Source organism: Salvia hispanica, chromosome 3 (assembly GCF_023119035.1).
Source record: "Salvia hispanica cultivar TCC Black 2014 chromosome 3, UniMelb_Shisp_WGS_1.0, whole genome shotgun sequence".
Taxonomy (NCBI): domain Eukaryota; kingdom Viridiplantae; phylum Streptophyta; class Magnoliopsida; order Lamiales; family Lamiaceae; genus Salvia; species Salvia hispanica.
In genome coordinates this window covers 49,837,901-49,853,004 of record NC_062967.1, presented here as the reverse complement: position 1 = coordinate 49,853,004, position 15,104 = coordinate 49,837,901, and the positions used below count along the sequence as shown (strand labels likewise).

The following is a 15,104-nucleotide window of genomic DNA, read 5'->3' as shown; positions in this document are numbered from 1 at the left end:
AGAAGTGATGAGGCAAGTATTTTAATCATGGGTCCAAATTATTAGTACTATTTAATTTGTTAATTGTTTTCAGTGTTAACGATATGGAAAAAAATTCAAACACGAGTAATAGAAAGTTGCATGTAAAAGATGGATATTGAGATAAATAATTAGAGGTCAGATAGAAACTAGAGATACAATGACAACATTGACATTGAAATAATTAAAATTAGATTTTTTATAATAAATAGCATAGTATTGAAATTGATATTACTATTATTATATTATTTATTTATGTTATTAATGAATTATTTTCTCTCTTAGATTTTTAATAACAAAGAGCATATTGTTAAAATTGATTTTAAATAATATTATATGACACATTTACATGTTTATGAGACTAAAGAAATAATTTATATACGTAAATTACGGAGAACATTCTTTATGATTACAAAATATAATTATTTATACAAAATTATTATCTACAGCTAGAGAAAATAAACAAAATTAAATGTCAGAAAATCCAAACAGAGCATAAATAGGAGTAAAATTTAAGGAATAGAAAAAGAAACTCGAGCATAAATGAAATTTACTGAGCTGCGATTCGAACTCAAAACCAATAAGTTGATAGTCCACTATATAAACCAACTGCACTATAGCATCATATTTTATTTATATATTGCTTACATTATGTATATAGGCAAAATACAAATGGGTGAGGGGCCCAAGCTCCGCCAGTGGATAGAAGGTTATATTTATCCAAGAGCTCAAGAACATAAATGATGATCATGACACGAGCACAGATGAAGAAAACCGAGTCCAATAGATCCTCGATGACGACGACAATTAGAGGCGTAATTTAAGGTAAGAAACGTACATGGATGTTTGCTGAGTGAGGGTTTCATAATTGTAAGAAAAAGAACAAGTCTAGCTAGTGGGTGACTTGGGTGTATAATGGACCATTTATTTTCCTCTAACTAAAAAAGTTCAAGCTCAATATCCATATTTTGTTTATTAATTTTCAAAAATCTGAATATATCTTGATTTTGTTTCAAAGGCGGTAGGTGCGAAGCTCGGCATTTTGTTTAATTTAAATTAATGTTGGATTAAACTTCTGAGGTCAGCATATAATAGAGTCGAGCTTGAACATAATTTTTTTGAAGCGAATTTTATACGGAGTTATAATAATTTTCTTTTGGAGTCCACTCCCGTCATTCTCAATTTCAAGTTGCCGACTCAACTTGACTTTAGCATCTTTCTAATTAAACAATTACAATAGTGTGTGTGAGTTAGAAATGTTAATGCATTCATTTATTGATTTACCACTTGCCACGGCATCACATATTTCATTGGAAAGAAGGCGAATAAGATATTTATGAAGCTCCGTCATTTATAAATCAATCTTTGAAAATGTGGGATGGATCGGAGTTTGACTATCTTCCATGATCTATTAGACAATTTGCCTTTTACTCCCTTCGTCCCACATTATATGTCATAGTTTTCCATTTTGGTTCGTCCCATATTAATTGTCTCACTTCATTTTTACATCTTTTGGTAGTAGACCTCATATTCCACTAACTTATTTTTATTTATATTTTATTATTAAACTAGTATCAACAATTGCTAAAATTTTCAACCTATTTTCTATTTCATTTTTTAAAACTCATGTCAGTCAAAGTGGGACACATATTAAGGGACGAGGGAGTATAAAACATGCATAAGAAATCTGGTTGAAGAAGGAATTGTGAAGTCTTGGGTCCAATTTCCTGGAAATTAATGAAGTATGGACTTAATTGTATTGCATCTAGATAACTATACTTTTCTCTGGAAATTTATTTTAAATAAGTCATTCTAAAGATGCATTGTTGTTTATATGGAGTAGTACTAAATTTGTTTGTACAAAATAAATCTTGCAGCCATGTATGGGAAGCTACTAATCATAATTTTGGTGGTGGTGTTGTTGCTCAAGGCTGGAAGATCCATTGGAGAAGGAGACACCCTCTCAAAAGGAGAATCTCTTACAGGAACCCAGACTTTAACCTCAAATAATGGAATGTTCGAGCTGGGAATCTTCGAAATATCCGCAAAGAGATTCTACCTCAGCATTCGGTCTGAACAGGTTCCAGTTTGGGTTGCAAACAGAGAGAAACCGTTGCCCGACGCTGCCGCTTCAGACCTCCAAATAGCTGCCAACGGGACTCTTCAACTCTCCAACGGCGGCGACGTCGTTTGGACCACTTCCTCATCCATGTCCTCGCCAGCTGAGAGTGCGGCCTTGGTGCTCCAAAACGACGGGAATCTGATGCTGCGTGAGGGGGCGACCCCGCTTTGGCAGAGCTTCGATCATCCGACTCATACTTGGCTGCCTGGGGCTACGCTTGGACCCGGGCAGCGTCTGGTTTCGTGGACGAGCGAGGACGATCCTTCGCCCGGGATGTTCTCAGCGGAGATATCTGTTGAGTCCACGTTGGTGTTGAGGAACGGAACGGTGGCGTACTGGGAGAGCGGAAGCCTCGGGTCTGGTGAAGTAATCGGGTTGGAGTATGAATCGATCTTCTTCAGTTTCGATAAACAGGGTAGTTATTGGAGGCTTGGAAACCCCCTGATCACTGTGCAATCGTCTGACAACAATACCGGTTCGGTTTTCTCGATGCTGGAGATGAATCATACAGAGGCCAGATTGAGGAGGCTGACGCGGCGGTCATCGGGTGGATGGATTTCGGCGCTCCCGCCTGCGGGCCGTATATGCGGAGCGTATGAGATACGCAGCAGTAGCATGTGGGGTTCTTGGGAGTGCACGTGCATGCACGGCTTCAAGCGGTCGAGCCGGGGCTGTGAAAGGAATACAACTCTGCCTAATGAATGTGGGGCGGCCAGAGGAGAGGGAGAGAGAGAGAAGGAGGGTTTTATGGAGATAAGGGATATGATGCAGTGGCCTACTCAGCCAAAGCTACAACCAAAGCCAAGTGATGCTAAAGCGTGTGGGATGTCCTGCTTATTGAACTGCTCCTGCAATGCTTATGCGTTTGATCAGATCAAAAAATGCATGGTGTGGGAAGGAGATTTGTATAGTATGATGACGGACCAGACCTCTGCCTCAGGAAACGGAGGAAAACTGTACCTTAAACTTGCCTCTTCTGATCTTCCCAAGGAAAAAAGTATTACTCCTTTACTCTCTTAATTTTCCCTCTTACTCTCTTCTATTGTGTCTCTTTAATATGGAGAAAGTGGTGCATTTACGTATGCAGGTAAAAGCAAGATATTGACGGTCATCATTGCAGTTGGGGTTCCTGTTTTGGTGCTTCTATCTGGCGGATTTCTGGGCTTCTTTTACAATAGGAGGAGGACCAAACACAACAATGGTTAGGCCTTACAATTAAACCATCATCGTCATTATATATAACCAATGTGTTTTCTTCTCATTCAGTAATTATACGACAAACAATTATATTGCTCAAGATCAAAATTTATAGATCGGGAATAAGATATTATACTATGTCAATTTGTCTTTTCAATACAATAGTGTAGGTACTTAGATCAATCTACTCAAACCCTAGTTTACAACCAAAACAACCAACAGCTAATACATCAAGAGTTGTTTGATGGCCCAAACTTGTGATTCACTTTTTTTTTTTTTTTTTTTTTTTTTTTTTTTTTTTTTTTTTTCTGGTTCACACAGGAAACAAGGAAACAGGGGAAGATCTTTTGTCGTACGATTTCGACTCAACTAATAATGGAAAGTTTTTGAGGACAAGAAGTAACATGGAAGTTGATCTGCCCATGTTCAGTTACTCAAGTGTTTCTGCTGCAACAAACAACTTCTCACCACAAAATAAGCTCGGAGAGGGAGGCTTCGGACCAGTTTACAAGGTACACAATATACTCCATGCTTGACTTGATGCAAATCTTAATATATGCAATGTTCATCATCATATACTAGTTTAAAACTGTAATATATATAGTTGTATGTTTTGGACAGGGAGGATTACAGAATGGGCAGGAAATAGCCGTGAAGAGGCTTTCCCAAAAGTCTGGACAAGGTTTTGAAGAATTCAGAAATGAAATCTTATTGATTGCAAAACTGCAGCACCGGAATCTTGTTCGCCTCTTAGGTTGCTGCATTGACACTGTTGAGAGCATTCTCATCTATGAATACATGCCTAATAAGAGTCTAGACATGTTCCTTTTCGGTTCGTACCTACTTAACTTAACCAACAATTCATCATATTCTTTTCCAAGTTCCGTATATAGATGAGCAGCATAACCTGGATCAGGATCAAATAAGCAAGAAACACTAGACTGGAAAACACGTACCCGCATTGTTGAGGGGATTGCTCAAGGGCTTCTCTACCTCCATGAATACTCAAGGGTGCGCATAATCCACAGAGATCTCAAGGCGAGCAACATTCTTCTTGACGATGAGATGAACCCCAAGATATCAGACTTTGGGCTGGCGCGTATCTTTGGAGGCACTGATTCGCGGGGCTACACCAACAGAGTTGTTGGAACATTGTAAGTCTAAGTCTATATGGTCTGATCAAAGATTTTCAATCTCATTTAGCTGATCCAAAGTTGTTCCATTTTAGTGGCTACATATCCCCGGAGTATGCATTGGAAGGCCTCTTCTCCACAAAGTCTGATGTGTACAGTTTTGGGGTTTTGGTTCTTGAGATTATAAGTGGCAGGAAGAACACTGGCTTCTACAAAACTGACTCCCTCCATCTTCTTGGGCATGTAAGAAACAACATATATAGCAGTAGTACATTTCCTAGTTTGTTTTTAACACACTACACCTTCCACTGTGTGAGAAATAAAAAAATGTGTTTGGAATGTGTTGTTGCAGGCATGGGATCTGTGGATTTCAGGCAGGGGTGTGGAACTGGTGGATGGTAAGGTGGGATCTGCGGCGGCTTTGACGGTGTTGAGGTACATAAATGTGGGACTATTGTGTGTGCAAGAAAATCCCAATGACAGACCAAACATGTCTAGTGTGGTGTCCATGCTTAGCAGTGAGATTGCAACTCTTCCACCACCTAAGAAGCCTGCCTTTTCAACTACAAATTTGCTCAGTTCATATTCATCACAGCCCAAGAGTTACCCTTCTGAACATCACTTAACTATTTCAGAGATTGTGCCCAGATGAGATGATGATGATGATATTGCCATTGGTAGCATTATTGCTCAGCTACTGTTTCTCTATCTAGTAGTACTATTCAATTATAAGTATTTGGTTTAAATTTCTGTTCTATATATGTTTTCAGTGTCCCTATATTCATGGAGAAAAACATATGTAAGCTTACCAAATTAATTTTAAGTTTGTTAAACAGTTATAGAAAAGATTCTATGCCACTTGTATTAATGAAATTTAATGCACACATGTGAATGAACGAGACAAAATGAACGCCACCTAAGAAAAAGGGAAACGGATCATCAAACAATTACTCAAAATTCAAACAGTCAAACTCCAACATTCAATTCGAATGCCTTGTTCTTATAGTCCATCCAATCAACATTTCACTTTTCAGAGACTTGATCTTGGTCTCAGTAACCATTTCGGAATTGACTCAAGTTGGAGCCCAATAATAATTTGGGTGGATATACTCACACGTCTAATAGAGCTTAGAATACAGTTCACAAAAGAAGTGTAGTGGATCATAAGCTTGGAATTATTTCGCACTTCATAAAAAAGAAGATCTGATTTATCATTACTATGCTTTTAATTAATTTGATTTTGTCAACGAAACTGTGTTTCAGCCCAGATGAGTGACGCTATCACATAATCGAGCTAGAACTTGATAATTACAGTATTTTTTCATACAATTTATGCATTCTCACGTGTTTCGAGTGTCTTATTACATTTGATACCTATTAGTTAGAGGAAAAATGTGTATCCAATTAGTTGTGCTTCATTGCCCATCTTGAACTTGATAACTACACGTCTACTCCCGTTACTTTCAAGCTGACCGAGTCATCCCAACTGTAAATTTAATGTGAAATTTCTAGGAAATGAATGAATGATTAATTGCGTCAGTAACTAAAGACTTTTCTCTTGGAATTAAATCTTGTGGGGTTACTGTAATTAGCTAGCTTTATTGTTGGTCTTAGAAACACTAGCAGCTACATTCCAAACAAACATACATATTTGTAGTATTATTTATCATTTTCTCCATCTCATGATCAGCCATGCATGGAATTGGAAAGCTACTAGCAATCTCAGTAATTGTGTTGGTGATGGGTGAAAGATCCATTGAAGCAGTAGACACGCTTGCACAAGGGGAATCTCTTGCCGGAAACCAGATTTTAACCTCAAACAATGGAACCTTCCAATTGGGCTTCTTCGAAACTTCTAAAGGCACGGGCAGATTCTATCTCAGCATTCGTCACGCCAAGTTAGAAGGCCAGCCTCTTGTCTGGGTCGCAAACCGAGATAAACCGTTGCCCGACGCCACCGGCCCCATTCTACGAATATCCACAAACGGAAATCTCGAGCTCTTTTACGGCCTTGATCTCTTTTGGAACACTTCCTTGTCCACGCCAGCAGAAAGCGCGGTGCTCCGCAAGAACGGAAATCTCATCGTGAGGGACGGAGGGGCGAGTGTGGTTTGGCAAAGCTTCGACCACCCTACGCATACGTGGCTGCCCGGAGCTACACTTGGATTTGACAAGAAGACCGGCACCGCGTTTCGTGGAAGAGCAACGACGACCCTTCGCCGGGGGAGTTTGCGGTGGAGATCACGCCAGAATCCAAGATGGTGTTCAAGTGGAAAGAAACAACGGTGTATTTCGAGAGTGAAAGCGACGGCTCCGGCAATAATCAGTTCGGTTTTGATGCTCAGCTACTCAACTCCCTCTCCATCAGGTTTGTTGTTTCAACTTTAGAAATAAGATTTGTTTGATTGATGCATGAGTTTTACTATTAACTACGTCAACGCAAAGTGTGTTATCAAGTTGAAGCATTTTTATAATACAGGTTTGAAATGGAGAAGCAAAGTTCGTATGTGACGCTTGAGAACACTGAGGTGATAATGAGCGGTGATAGTTCCAGCCTTGTTTTCGCGATGCTGGTGATGCAAGATCGCGATGGGAGGTTGAAGAGGGTGCCATCGAGGGGTGTAAGCGGTGGTGGAGTATGGGCTGCTCCATCGGCCCTGCCACGGGAGGACTTCTGTGGGGCGTACGGCGTGCTGCAGCTCAATAATAGTTGCACGTGCCTGTTCGGGTTCCTGCCATCATCGTCTCCCAACCCCATGGGCGGGAGCTGTTATAGATCCACCTCTATATCAGATTGTAATGGGAAAATAGTGAAGGAGGGTTTTAATGCGGTTTCGAGTATCAAGTGGCCTAATCAGCCTAAAATAGTAACAGTAAGAGATGGTGGTGGTGGTGATAACGAGTGTAAGGCGGCCTGCCAGCGGAGCTGCTTGTGCACGGCCTATGCTTTTAAATGCTTTTAATGGGAGCGAATGTTTCGTGTGGGAAGGAGATTTGTATGGTATACGAACCAACATAGCAGAGGATCAGAAGCTGCACGTTAAGCTTGCCTCTTCTGCTCTCTCGGATACTGGAGGTAAGTACGTTTTGTGTAGCGACACACCAGCACCCCAACCAAAATCGTTAAACTAGTAGTATATCTTTTATTTTAGTGGCACTCGTAGTTAAAAATATTCGATTTTAGTTTTCTGCGTCTGTACCTGACTTGATGCAGGTATTTATGTATAGGTAAAAGCAAGATTTTGGAGGTGGTCATTGCAGTTGTGGTTCCGGTTTTGGTGATTGTTTCCGGTGGATTTCTGGGCTTTTTTTACAATAGGAGGAGCAAACACAACAAAGGTTAGTTAGTTGTACTACTCCTAAAAGATTTGAGTTTGATTTACTCTAAATGGGAGGACTTTTTATTGTTCTAGTTTTTCATACGATTGTCAAGCACCATCAAATTATAAATGTTGACGTGGATAGTTGAAATGTCTACATAGTTTAACGGATGATGTGCTAAACGGCCTAATTGGATATTTTGCACTAGTTTGTAGAAAATTGACAAGTATGTGACTCGTATAGTAATGGATCACACTTCCATGTAGTTAGGCACATTCACCTTTTAATGATTCACATTGTTGGCCTCCATGCACAGACAACAAAGAGCCAGGTGATGATCTATTGTCCTTCGATTTTGACGTTAGTATCAACGCAACTAATGATGGAACAACTTTGAGGAATACGGAATTCGATCTGCCCCTGTTTAGCTACTCAAGTGTTTCTGCTGCAACAAACAACTTTTCACCACAAAATAAGCTCGGAGAGGGAGGCTTCGGCCCAGTGTACAAGGTATATGTATAAACTGCCCTTACATATGTTCTTTTTTTTTGCCACAAACGGAAATCTTGAGCTTTTTCACGGCCCTGGTCTCTTTTGGAACATATCTTTGTCCACGTCGGCGGAAAGCGCGGTGCTTTGCGAGATCGGAAATCTGAGTGAGGGCATTAGCAATAAGGGGGTTTTGAAAATCTACTTGAATTCAAGAATGGAGCAACAATTTGGGTATTCATAATCAAAGGCTACTATGTATCCTGAAGTCTTTACATTCATACAATTGTGCAAAATGATCATCAAATCTTACAAGAACGCTCAATTGTTGTTGGCATAGTTTATTTCAAACCAAGATAGAAAATGGAAAGATAGAAAATAAAGCAAGATAAATGCATATAAATGGTACTCACATAGATAGATAGTCAGAAAACATAGAGAGTTGAATAGCAACAGCTTACCAAAAAGATGAGTTCTTAACCATAACATGCTAACACAAAAACATAGAAAGTCGATGAAAGGCTAACTAATCCTTGCTTTCCATGGCGGCCAAAACAAGCTTGGTTTGGGCTACTTTCACCTCCAACTGTTTGAGGTAAACCTTGAGCTCTTCCACCTTCAACTTGTTCCACTCATTCTCCACATCCCCTGATCCAAAGGCGGCTTCCCCGTAGATGCAAAGTCTTTCCTCCATTGTCGCCCCACACCGATTCAGGCCTGTCATCGGCTTCTCCACCTCCCGACTCTTCTTCCCATCATCAGCCTCCTCCTTTCCTACGGCTCTCCTAACCACACTCCCATTCGCTCTCACCTTTTCCTCATTCCCCCAAATCGCTTTAGAGAGATCATATGCCAATTGCTCTTGTGGCTTCGAGAATGTCTTATCCTTGCTCTTCAAGTACTTTCCCCTCAGCCTCCTTATCTTGTCCTGCAACTGCGTCTTGGTGAAATCTGTGAAATCTGTTTGAAGACTCTTCTTTAAAAACTCGTGATATTGATCCAGATTCGCAAATGGATCCACATTGTGCTTGTTCTTGAACTCTATCATCCCTTCCAAAATCACGATCTCGTCCTCCTCGCTCCACAGCCTCTGGAACATATTCGACTTCTTCTCCGCAGTCTCCGGCTCGGCGGCCGGGCTCTTCCTCGCCTTCTTTGCATCCTTACCGGCCGTGTCTTCAGCGGGGCGTTTCGCCTTGGATTTGGCCCTCCTGCTTGATTTCGGAGTCTCTTCCACCGGCTTCGCGGCGGACTCGGACTCCGTCTCAGATCCGGAGTACTCTTCGTCGGAGGAAGAAGGGGGTTTGGCGGCGGGAATCTCAGGCTGTTGATGCATGCACGGCTGAGAAGGGGACGTGTACGAGCATGCATCTTTAATTAGGGAGTACGTGGAAATAAAGGCACAGGTGCATCCGAGTCAGCATGGTGAGGTGGAAGGGGAGAGGGTGTGATGAGGTGACGGTGTGAGTCGTTACTAACTGTGGGCATAGGTGGCGTTAACGGCGGGAGCAGCTATAAAGTGAAGAGAAGGGGACCACTGATGGCATGTTGATTGTGTGAGCATTTTGTGGCCTACGGATCTAGGATCCTTAGGATTGTTATCATTTATCTTTCTGCAATTCCTTTCATTCCCTCTGTTTTTGTAACTCGAGTTCCATAGTAATATAAGAGATTCCCCTATTATCGCGTGGTGTGATTGATGCTTGATTTCTGTGCGTGGGTTTGTGTATATCTGCTGCGAGTTGCAGGTATTGATCGGTTTTGAACTTATCAGCTGTGCTTTACTTTGGGGAGGGGTGGGGTCGAGATCGGCGTCGGATTCCTCCTCCTCGCTGGAATCCGATTCGGATTCCTCAACTGGCTTCACGGGTTCACGGTTTTTAGCCATTTTTTTTTTCCAAATAGAGAAACTAGGGTTTGTGGGGGTGAGAGGCGGCTTGTGTTTATGTGAGAGAGAAGATCGAAACAATTCGTATAGTCATGGATGAAAGTTAGGCCCATTCAGCTTTTAATGATTCAAATTGTTGGCAGACAACAAAGAGCCAGGTGATGATCTATTGTCCTTCGATTTTGACGTTAGTATCAACGCAACTAATTTTGAGGAACATGGAATTCGATCTGCCCATGTTTAGTTACTCAAGTGCAACAAACAACTTTTCACCACAAAATAAGCTCGGAGAGGGAGGCTTCGGCCCAATAAACTGCCCTTACATATGTTCTTTTTTTGCTACAAATTTACAAGAAAAAAGTCATGTATTTCCACCCTTTTCCATATTTAAAAAAAAAAAAGCCACACCCTTCAAAGATTGCTAAATATACTGTTGGATTATATGAACAGGGCGAACTACTAAATGGAGAAAGAATAGCGCTAAAGAGGCTATCCCAAAAATCTGGACAAGGTTTCGAAGAATTCAGAAATGAAATCATTCTGATTGCAAAACTGCAGCATCGGAATCTTGTACGCATCTTAGGCTGTTGTATTCACCCTGTTGAGAGCATTCTAATCTACGAATACATGCCTAATAAGAGTCTAGACGTGTTCCTTTTTGGTTTGTACCTACTAACTCTAAACTTAACCAACCATTTTTTATAAGTTTCAATAATAGATGAGCATAACATTGTTCAGGATCAACCAAACAAGAAATGCTAGACTGGAAAAAACGTATACGTATTGTTGAGGGGATTGCTCAAGGGCTTCTGTACCTCCATGAATACTCAAGGGTGCGCATAATCCACAGAGATCTCAAGGCGAGCAACATTCTTCTTGATGATGAGATGAACCCCAAGATATCAGACTTATCTTTGGAGGCACTGATTCGCAGGCTCACACCATAGAGTCGTTGGAACATTGTAAGCTCAATACATAAAGATTGTTGCAATCTTGTTAGTCGAAAGCTGATCTAAATTGATGTGTTTGTTTTATAGTGGCTACATTGCTCCTGAGTATGCAATGGAAGGCTTATTTTCCATAAAGTCTGATGTTTACAGCTTTGGAGTATTGGTTCTTGAGATCATAAGCGGCAGGAAGAACACTGGCTTCTACAAAACTGACTCTATCAGTCTTCCTGGACATGTGACCATTTTCTTTTTCTACTTTTCTTGATTGCATCATGTCTTTTTCACATAGTTACACCTCCCACTGTGTGAGAATTCAGGAGACATGTTGAATGTGTTGCAAGCATGGGAACTGTGGATTTCGGGCAGAGGTGTGGAACTGCTGGATGAAAAGGCGGGATCTATGGCGGCTTCGACCGCTTTGAGGTACATAAATGTGGGACTATTGTGTGTGCAAGAAAATCCCAAAGACAGACCAAACATGTCTAGTGTGGTGTCCATGCTTAGCATTGAGATTGCAGCTCTTCCACCACCTAAGAAACCTGCTTTTTCAACTACAAGTTTGGTCAACTCATCTTCATCAGAAAGGAGACCCTTATTTTTCTGGAAATCACTTAAGTGATTCAGATATTGTGCCCGGATGATGATGATATTTGCTACTTCAAAAGAAATATTCCTATACTAGTACTATTATTCTGTCTGTATACAGAATTATGTTTGGACAGTGTCTAAGAGAAATATACTGTATCAATAATATTTAATGGATGTGATATAAGCAATGCATAAATATGTGATTGAAATGGACAAAATTGAACATCAAGTTATACAGAACATCAAACAACTTAAAATCTAAACGACAAATTTCAACAAAAATCTCTTGTGCTTACAGTCCAGCATCTCACTCAAGCTACACTCCACGCCATTTTGTGTCAGCAGTTTCTGCCTCGACTTTAATCTTTGTATATCATGCCTAAAGAAGCCCGGATACTGAGAAATTTCGTCAATGCTTCTTCCCATCGCTTCTTTCAAGAACTTGATTCTTGGTCTCAACAATTTACTTACACTGTTGATTATAACAAGAGGATAGCCAGCAACCACTGCTGCTAACTGACTCGAACTGAACCCACAAGACTCCAAGTACATAACATTAGATCTGAGAACTTTGTTCACATCCCTACACAGAACTTCCGGGAAATTCAACACTGCTCTTTGGAGCTGAGGCTCTGTCAGACCAAGTGATCTTAAAAACTCACAGGCTGGTCGTAGCCGTTTCTCAACACTATACCTTGTGATGAATGGATGTTTGGCCACAAATCTACCAACCACCCCATCTTTGGACAGACCAAGGCTGGCAAGAAAATCCACCAACCGAGAAAGTTTTGATTCAATGCTGTAACTTATGATTACAGGGTTTAAGAGTATCAGTTTGCCAATTTGCTTCTCGGGAGCACCAAGAACTTCGAAGAAGGCAAGAAGCGGGCAGAGCTTCTCTTCCAAACTGTGCAAGAGTATGTGTGGGAATTTGGCTATGGCAGAAGCTACCTCCTTCGGTCTTGACTCCAACGTTGCAAGGCACTGGATCATCGGTACAAGTTTGTCGTGCAAGTCGAGGGTAAGAATTTCGGGGCACTTCCTAATGACCATGGAAAGTTTCCCCCCTGGTATGCCTGTGCTTCTCAAATAATCCCAAGTTTCTGAGGCGATTTCCCTATCGACAACTTCAAGCCGTCTGCACTTGTTGAACATATAATGTATGCTTTTATCATCAAAACCTCTTTCTCTGAAGAACCACATAATGCCACTACCTGTCTCCATATCCCTGTGGGAATTTGTAAAGCTTCAGATAGAACATCTAACCTCAAGCAGTAAAAATGCAGATAAAAGCAAAAGCTCACTTCCTTCTTTTCCCCAAATTTTATTAAGCAAAAACTACAGAATCTTAGCAATCCACATTATGAAACTGTGCAATAATTCAATACAGGCAGGAAATTAGACCGGAAATATGCATCATACTCGATTCTTCAGATGCACATTAATAAACACAGTCAATGTCACATCATTCCACTGATTTTCAGCAAAGAATTTTCTAGCATTCCGAACTCAATTAACCTAAAAATTTTCGAGTATAGCTACCCACGAATCTCGAGCATTATATCTCAGCAAAATCGAGCTAAACTCCGAGGAATAAATTAATCGAACAAAAAAAGCGTAAACGGCGAAGGTAGGATAAGTGCAACAGGAGAGAAAATGGAGAAAGAGTGTACCTGCGCTGCGGCGGCCGAACGTGGTGGTTTGTGTGGATGGCGACGGCGGGAGTTATTTTAGTTGTATTCTATCTCAAACTATATCCACTTTTCAAAAAATGCCTTTACCGTAAAGATAAGATAAATTAACAACAATTGTATATACAAAATACCCCTTAATTTAATTCTATTTTGAGGATAATATTTTATGACTAATTTACCCTTAGTAATTAATATCGGATATTTCTAACTGTAGTAGTTTAGGAAAATATCATTGATTTAGATTTTAAACTATTTATGTTAATATTGATTAACACACTACATAATTAAATTACTATATTTAATTATAAAATAAATACTACTCCGTAGTATATAATTTAATAAAGTACGATACTATTTACTTTTTAAAAGAAATTTATATTTGTTCATTTTATAGTTTAGTATCTAGTGTTTTTTTGTCATTCATATTATTTTTTCATAACTTTTTTGGGTTTTTTTGTTAATATTTCATTTAAATTGTCATTAAATCATCAATATTGTTACAATGAAATAATTCAATATATGAAAATAATAAATTCAAATAATAAAATAATTTTTTAAATAACTGAAATGTCAACTACATGTGAACATACTTATAGTCATAATGATTTAATATATTTTGTGTTTTCTTTTTATTTTTGCGCTATTTTTCTTTCATATTTTCCCTTGTTCGTTTGTTATTAAATATCCAAAAGCATATACATAATTTTTTTAATTTTAATTACTTTTAGCGATAAGTATTTTAATATTAATAAAATATTAATCATTATTTCTTAACTAATCATTCAGTTATACAATAATATAATTGAATGCGAATGATCATTATCATTTTAATCTATTTTTTACAATTATACACTGTATTATGTTTGTTTTGTAATTTTTGAGTCAAGATGTAGATTAAAAAAAAAACAGACTAATGATCATCAATTAGTTGAACGAGAGTACTAAGAAATTAAGTATATATATAGTATGTATATGGTCATTTTTATAATTCTCATTTAAAATTGTTGAGTAATAAAATAGTTGGATGTGAATAATAATTAATGCTCCTACTATTGTTTTAATTTATTTTTATTAATTATATATCAAATTTATTTTTATTTCATGATTTTGCATCAAGATATTGAATTAATGATTATCAGTTAGTTTAATGTTAGTATTATAAAATTAAGTGTACATATATGTGGTTGTTCATAATTTATAATTTTAAAAATGATTTAATACTATTAAAATAGTTTGATCGAATGATTGTTTGTTTTAATTTATTTTTTATTGTTATATTCATTTCATAATTTTTGAGTCAAAACGTATAGTGAAATCGACGTGATGATATTTAATTAGTTGGATGACAATACTAATTAATTAAGTATATTTACAAGAAGTTATATTTATAATTTATAATTTCGCTACTATTCCATTTAACAAAGAAATAGTTAGTTTTTTGAATAACTATTATTGTTTTAGTTTATTTTTATTATAAATAAATCAAAATAATAATCTTTAATTAGTTAGAATACTGAAAATTGAAATAATAAATTATAATTAGTTGAATGATAATCCTAAATATTTAAATACATTATGTGACGTTCTTTTAGTGACTAAAATTTTATATGTCAATTTATTCAATTAAATTTTATTGTATAATACTGTAGCATTTAAAAGTTGAGTCTAATTACTCACCCCAGATTTTATTAAATGTATGATGAA

At 38.4% G+C, this 15,104-nt stretch overlaps 1 protein-coding gene and 1 pseudogene across 2 annotated transcripts; one reads left to right on the top strand and one right to left on the bottom strand.

Moving 5' to 3' along the window:
* The first annotated feature begins 1,915 nt into the window (after positions 1 to 1,915).
* Positions 1,916 to 11,894, top strand: LOC125210412 (annotated as a pseudogene).
* Positions 11,888 to 13,460, bottom strand: LOC125216908 (transcription termination factor MTERF6, chloroplastic/mitochondrial-like). Of its 2 annotated transcripts, none has more exons than XM_048118693.1 (2): positions 13,380 to 13,460; positions 11,888 to 12,934 (listed from the first exon to the last, which is right to left on the bottom strand). In XM_048118693.1, exon 2 carries the CDS (start codon positions 12,928 to 12,930, stop codon positions 11,965 to 11,967), a length of 966 nt encoding a protein of 321 aa, XP_047974650.1. In that variant the 5' UTR covers positions 12,931 to 12,934; positions 13,380 to 13,460; the 3' UTR covers positions 11,888 to 11,964. The 2 variants fall into 2 exon arrangements, with proteins under 2 accessions (XP_047974650.1, XP_047974651.1); XM_048118694.1 differs by lacking the exon at positions 13,380 to 13,460 and adding an exon at positions 13,225 to 13,242.
* Positions 13,461 to 15,104: the final 1,644 nt, after the last annotated feature.